General features: G+C 36.6%; 1 protein-coding gene and 1 long non-coding RNA gene across 4 annotated transcripts in view; both read right to left on the reverse strand.

Annotated features, from left to right (window-relative positions):
- The window catches only part of LOC108361801 (macoilin-1), an 11,449-nt gene extending 8,775 nt beyond the window's left edge, over positions 1-2,674 (reverse strand). For all 3 annotated transcript variants that reach the window (XM_017614571.1, XM_017614570.1, XM_017614568.1), the window contains exon 1: positions 1,682-2,674. In XM_017614571.1, coding sequence (XP_017470060.1) covers positions 1,682-1,761 — 80 coding nt within the window. In that variant the 5' untranslated portion in view covers positions 1,762-2,674. The remainder of the gene's footprint in view (positions 1-1,681) is intronic.
- A 12-nt stretch (positions 2,675-2,686) lies between these two features.
- The window catches only part of LOC108361805 (uncharacterized), an 11,020-nt gene continuing 7,040 nt past the window's right edge, over positions 2,687-6,666 (reverse strand). The window contains exon 2 of the long non-coding RNA XR_001847368.1: positions 2,687-2,759. This is a non-coding gene — a long non-coding RNA (uncharacterized LOC108361805). The remainder of the gene's footprint in view (positions 2,760-6,666) is intronic.

Genomic DNA, 6,666 nt, shown 5'->3' on the forward strand with positions numbered 1-6,666 from the left:
TAATTACATACATATTATAACGTATACATTAGATAAATAATTTTCTGTACGATATTTTTTTATTAAAAATTCCCTCAGCTCTGGCAAAAATTATATTTGATTAACAATTAGGTGTTTTTAATCGCATCATATTATTTACAAGCTGTAATCCAATTTGTTTAAACGTCAAACAGCAACCAAATACGTCCACGCGAGTTCGCAAGATGAGGGTAATGGTAATCATTATTGTCAAATACCGCTATAAAAGCGACTAAGAAACAACAAACATAATACACCCCTATTGCGAATGTCGACTGGCAGTAGATAAACGACTATTAAGCGATTATCGATTAACGATGCTATTGCGAGTGTCGCTTATGNAAATCTAAATAGAATCGTATGGGTATGGTAGCATCTAGTAGCGGCTATCGGTCAGCTGGAGGCGCGATCATTGGATTGCGCTGCGCTAAATAAATCAAATTCAATTAAGCGCTCGTCGCCAGAAGCGTACATACCAACACACACACACACACATATACATGTACCAACTATATGGGCATGTTCAATTTGTTTGCAATACGCCAAGTACTCAAACAAATAAAATAAAAATAAAATGTATTATAACAACAAATATGCGTATAGCGTAGATAAACAAAGAAATTAAAAAAAGAATAAATAGAATGTAAACAAGAAGCTAACCAACAATGCGCTTGTTTGTGTTAAGCGTTTGCATTTGTGCGTACAAGCGTGTGGGTATTTTTTTTGTACGATGCCTGCATACAGCTGACGGATTTTCAAATTGTATATGGTTTTGCTTGATTAATGATTAGATCGAAATAAAAGAGCTCGAACGGGAGTAAAGGAACGCAATTTTAAATTTTCGGTACCTAAATTTTTTGTTCTCAAGTGTGATATCTTTTCTTAGCAAAGGCCTATTAGAAGCGAAAAGTTCATCGGGCTTGCACTAAAATGGAGATAAGTAAGTCCTAAGAGTTTATAAAGTCATAGAGGGTTGCTCTTAAAGAGTTCACTCATGGGTAAAAGATGGCCGGTGTGATTGGGAAGATTTCCATTTTTTCCAATGTTTTCCGGTCTTTCCATTTTTACGGCGGCTAAGAGGTTGTTTCTCTTGTTGCAGTGGCCTACTTAACTATGCCCGTTGTCGTCAAGCTCAACTAACGATAGGCAAAGGAAAGGTGCTGTTTCGACGGGGTCGGGGGGGTTTCGGGGGGAAGGGGAAAAGGGGTTTTAGTTGAGTTGGTATATGAAGAGGATAGCTACGTCGGGATCCAGTCTAGAAAAGTAAGAGTTTAATCTCCTACAATATTCAAACCCTACCGATCGATAGAAGCAGTTTAGAGATGCAAGTAATTGCGAAAAAGATATATTCAGTTCTTTACTGTGACCCATCTAATAAAAGGGAACAAAGCGAATTGCCACTGTCTTCTAGGTATATATTTCAGTAAAGTTAGGAAGCCGACTTATGCATAGGTATCAGATGGTCTTCTAAAAATATAAAGATTTTTTTATTGCGATTTCCCGAAATTCTAGTACGTAAGATGTTTAAAAATAAAAACACTAGCAGACCTTTCAAAATTTACAGATAAACTATTCAAATCTATTCTAATTTCGATAACAAAAGAAAAGTTTCAATTTTAACCCAATTTCAGTACACAGGTTTAAACAAACAGCATCTACTCACCTGCCATACATGCCCTCTGTAATTTTATTACGCTTTATTGGTCGCCGTAGTTTGCCACAATCGGCATTGCGTCGCTTCATCTTGTCTTAGCCGTAAAAATTCAAAATTTATAAACTTCTGCTGCTGCTACTGCTGGTATTCAATTCAAATTCTTTTTCAAATTTCTGTACTATATTTGAGTTAAGTTACTTTATAAGCGAATTTATGGCTGCATCTGCATTACCAACAACACGCTGTGCCACAGGCACACTCGCACAGCAAAAGCAAGGCAATTTGTATCGCCAGTTTTTTGAGTGGATAATGCTTTGGGAGTGTGACGGAGCCTATCTACTGATGACTGCTCTCACCCAACTGCCTTTCTGCTGGCTGACACTGCACTGGATTCTATTGCGTGCAATGACGCGCGCTACTTTTCACTGTCTCGCCCCTCTATTTTTTCTTCAAAAAGCTTAGTTTTTTTATTTTTTTGCTCCGTACTCCTTGCAATTTATACAATTTTCGAATTCGTACACAAAAACCAACTGCTCGTGTTGCGTATTTGGCGAATTGTAAACGTTTTTGTAGTTGCTGTTGTTTGCGTCGCCGTCGTCGTCGTCTATTTATAGTTGAGTTTACAAATATGTTACTCGAAATGTTCCAATAGCTGTTGCGCCTATTGACCGCTGATGAAACGTCATTTTCTCTGCAGCGACGATGGCTGTTAGTGAGGCTGCTGACGGACGCTGCTGTCAGTTCGTTGCGCGAAATTCCAATGCAACTGACAAGTGTCAGAGTTGTGCTCTTCACCTTCTGTGACCAAAACAAGCAGCAGCTACTTATGGACGCACGCGTCGGCTATGCAAAGCGTTTTTGCTGTGTACGGCGCGCGCACGAATTTTTGGTAGGCAGTCGTTTGTCTATTTAGATACTTCTCTCCTCTCCTTGGCTCACTTGTGCTTTCTTCTAAAATTTATTTTTCACTTTTCGTTTTTGTTTCTCCTCCTATTTTTTTACTTCTTTTTGAAAAACTGCCATACGGTGCTTTCGCTTACAATTCGTCTTCTCGTCGATTCAAATTTCAATTTGCTGCTGTCTATCGCTGCAAAATCAAAAAGTAAATAAATTAGATCTTTTGCAGATTAGGATAAAATGCATGCAAATTGTCGTTTCAATGGCAAGAAACTAAAAATTTGTTGAAAGTTGATCGGAATTTTTCAAAAATAGAATTGATACATCTAAATATATCTTGTTACTTTTTGGATGCTCAATTGCAAATCTAAACCTTTGGATTTCAAAAACTTTGTTCCTCGAACGCGTGCTGCAGGCAGAGTCACACAATTTTTCATCAAGAACCGGGGCGCGAATCGACACGAAATTTAATTTTAAGATCACGGCATTTGAAAGCCTCATTTATAGAAGCTCGAATACACCTTATTAAGTATCAGTATTTAAATATCGAGTTTCAAACTGTCGCAATTTCTATAAGTAAATACCAATTTCGAGTTTAGGGGGTCAGTGAAACTCTCTCTGTTAATTGAGGCAGCTTTGATACAAAGAAATAATACAGTAGAGGAGGTGACATCTCCTAGTGTGAACCCCTGTTTTCTGCGTTTCGATGTTTGATCTCGAAATGGCGCTATCGAACGTCTGTAAAAATGAGGAATGACTATTAAAAACTAGTATAACGCAATTATTGCCATAAACAGTGCCAGACAAAAGTATTGGCACACAAATTTTTCGCAATGCATGCAGTTTTTTACTCTAATTTCTTTTCGCAAATTTTGTATGAAAATATAGTTCATATACATAAAACTGTGTGCAAAACTCAGGAAAACACAATAAATTTGCAGCTTCCAAATCAGATTCTAAGTATGCAGTTTTATATCCCATTCAATTTTAGTATAACAAAGTGCAAGTTTGAGGTGGAAAAAACGTAGTTGATTTGTGGCAATTTGTTTTTTGCTTTATAGGGAAGAAGCTGTGTGAAAAAAATTGCCAAAAATAACCATGATTTTTTAGCAACTTCAAACTTGCCTTTGTTATACTAAAATTGAATGGGCTATAGAACTGCATACTTAGAATTTTAAATTATGTATGTAGTCTGCAAAGTTATTGAATTTTCCCGAGTTTTGCACACAGTTTAGAGTTAGATATTCCATTGGCATGGAATCAGCATCAGAATGCTAGTCCATCTTGGCCTTGGTCTCGGGTTACAGTCCCTTTGCTTATTTTTATTTTCCATGGATTTAAGAACAAGTTTCAGTTTTAAATTTTCTTAAAATATAATTATTAATTACGTAAGTTTATTTAAAAAATTTAATTTGGTGAAAAGGCGGTTAAACAACGCGAGTCACCGTACTTTTTATACATAGGTAGATTGTATTTTGCAATTATTTTACACAAAAAACAACAATAATTTAATTAGAGGTGTTAACTAATTTTTTATTGTTTCCTTGCCATAAAAAGATTCAAACAAGGCAAGCATTTATTATTAGACTTCATTCTGTAAGTACACAAATTAACAACTTAATCATGAGAGTCTGAAAACTTTCCCAACAAGGAGTAAAGGAAAACTTCTAACCACATACCGAAATGAAAGCAAGTCTAACACATTAGAAATCTAAATTGATTTTGTCTATGCAAATATGTATGTATGTTTGTATGACGACGCGCCGCCCACCACCCGCACTCCTGCGCAGCAAACGCCTACAACTTAACGAACAAATATTCACACATACATATGTACACAAAGTATTTGCGTTAAACCGTCAGCAAGTAAAGTTTTCCGATGATGGCAGCATTTAAGCGCTCATAATTAACTTGGCGGCCACCAAGTAAAGACAAGAAATCAAAAAATTCATGAACCATGAAAAAAATAACAACAAATTTAGACATAAACAGTCAGAAAACGTGCACTAAAATTCAGCGCCAAAAGCTCATGAAAGCGGAAAATTATAAAAAATGTAAAAAGCAATAAAAAAAACTAACAAAGTTTTGAAAAAAGTCGAAACAATAGACTACTTGTGTACAAGATGCAAATAGAGCAAAGGTGAAGGGAAAATATTGGCCAAAAGGAAGGGAAACACAAACAAGAATACTAAACAATTAAATTTTATTTATAAAATTTTTGTAAATTTCACGTTGGCCTAGGATGTGCAGTTGCGTGTGGAAAAATTGCAGTGATCTAAAACATACTGGATATGTAGATTAAACAAATAAATGTTTTTATTGGACTTTTGCACAACTCCAACGTTGCTTAACAAACAGAATATTCTCTCAAAGAATCGTAGTTTTTCCTTTGGTCTTCGAACGAAAAGGCATTTTTAGCTTTGTTGTTGCTTTGTCGGCAAGCCTCAAACCGAGAAAGCGGACGGCATCGATGCGCACAGTCCATAGTGCTTTCAGTGTCAGGTTCGTCGGGCGCTACAAGTGCATGGGAAGAGATGCTGGGTGACGAAAGCTCTATAATGGTATTCATTTCCTTTTAAATTTTAAATCTTTTCGATAACAAATATAAAGTTTCTTAAATTTAAGGACCCGTTTTATGGCCAGATTCACATTCACTACTTGTCGACTACTTTGATTGCGAACAAAGCTGTTGTTCTATTGTAGGAATTTTTTGTTTGTTTTTGTTTTTATGTGCTGCTTTCATTTTTGACATTGTTTCTTGTTCTGACGTCGCCACCCGCCAACCGCCCACCACACTGTGTCATTAGTTTCTCGCTTACTTTTGCTTTTGTTTCTGTTTTTGGCACAAACAATCCAAAAATGATTCGAGTTGAGTAATTATTATGCAAAAGAAGGCGCGGGCGCACAGACAAAAAATTCATACAACAGTATGAGATACCGAAATACATATATACGCCACTTTGTTAGCATTGTAAATGAGATAATGAGATGGGTGAAAGGGAGTAGATATGCACATACATATTTATGTATGTACGGATGATATCTGTGTAAGGAGGGTGATCAAATCAGACTGCTTACGGCGAAAGTAAAAATCACAGACATTGAATTAAATTTCAATCAGCCACGCTGATAAGCGACTATTAAAAGGATGACGAAGTGTAGATGAGTGAAAGAAAATAAGCTTTAGGTATGCGTTCGTGTCCTGGCAAGCTAGCTTTTAGCAAACGGCTGCAGGGGCGTCTTCTACTGTGTGTAGTCGAACGGAAATTGACAACTTCGGAACGCGGAAATGAAAATACGAGCAAAACGTTGAATGATCGAGAAAGATGAATATATTAAACGAAATTGCCAATTTACGCGGGTGTGGGAAAATGTTGAGCGGAGAGGTATATAACCTAAATAAGAGAATTAACGAATTAAACGTGTTCTAAAAGAAAATGAAATACTGACATAAATTTTATAAAATCATTAAAAATAAGTAAACTTAGTAGATTTGGAAATATCTATGCACATACACATCTATGTACATATAATAAAGGACTGGCGGGGCAATACCACCTCGGCCTACAAGGATATACCTTAGCCACTTAAGCGGATAAATCCTACCGCAAATCTTCCACCTGGGTGATTTAAGCAACCTGTATTGTAAGCCATTAACATACATACATATGTAGATATATCTATCTGCAATTACCACCTAGCACAAGCCATCTATTTTCACAGTCGAAATTGGGCTAATACCCTAATCCAAAGCCGACCCGCTGAGTCTAGTATTGTCAACTTCTACAGATCGATTGTTTACTGTTTCGCCTCAATGTCTTCTAGTAGCGATTAGATAATGATTTAAGTCGCAGTTACAAAAGTACTATTAGGAAGGTATGGCTGATGCTTACAGTGGCCACACACGACGAACTTGTGCGCGAGCGAAAAAAATACACCTAAACAAGTAAGAAAGTCTAAGTTCGGGCGGAGCCGAACATTAAATACCCGGCGCAAGTATTAAATATATGTTTTTTCACCCTTCCGAAACCTTCCGCTAGATGGTAAGCCGAGGTGTATCAATTTTGAGTAAATTAGCGTCCTTCAATTTCGAAATA

This window comes from Rhagoletis zephyria, unplaced genomic scaffold, assembly GCF_001687245.7.
Source record: "Rhagoletis zephyria isolate East Lansing unplaced genomic scaffold, Rhagoletis_zephyria_1.1 Rzeph_scaffold_00853, whole genome shotgun sequence".
In the NCBI taxonomy this organism is placed as follows: domain Eukaryota; kingdom Metazoa; phylum Arthropoda; class Insecta; order Diptera; family Tephritidae; genus Rhagoletis; species Rhagoletis zephyria.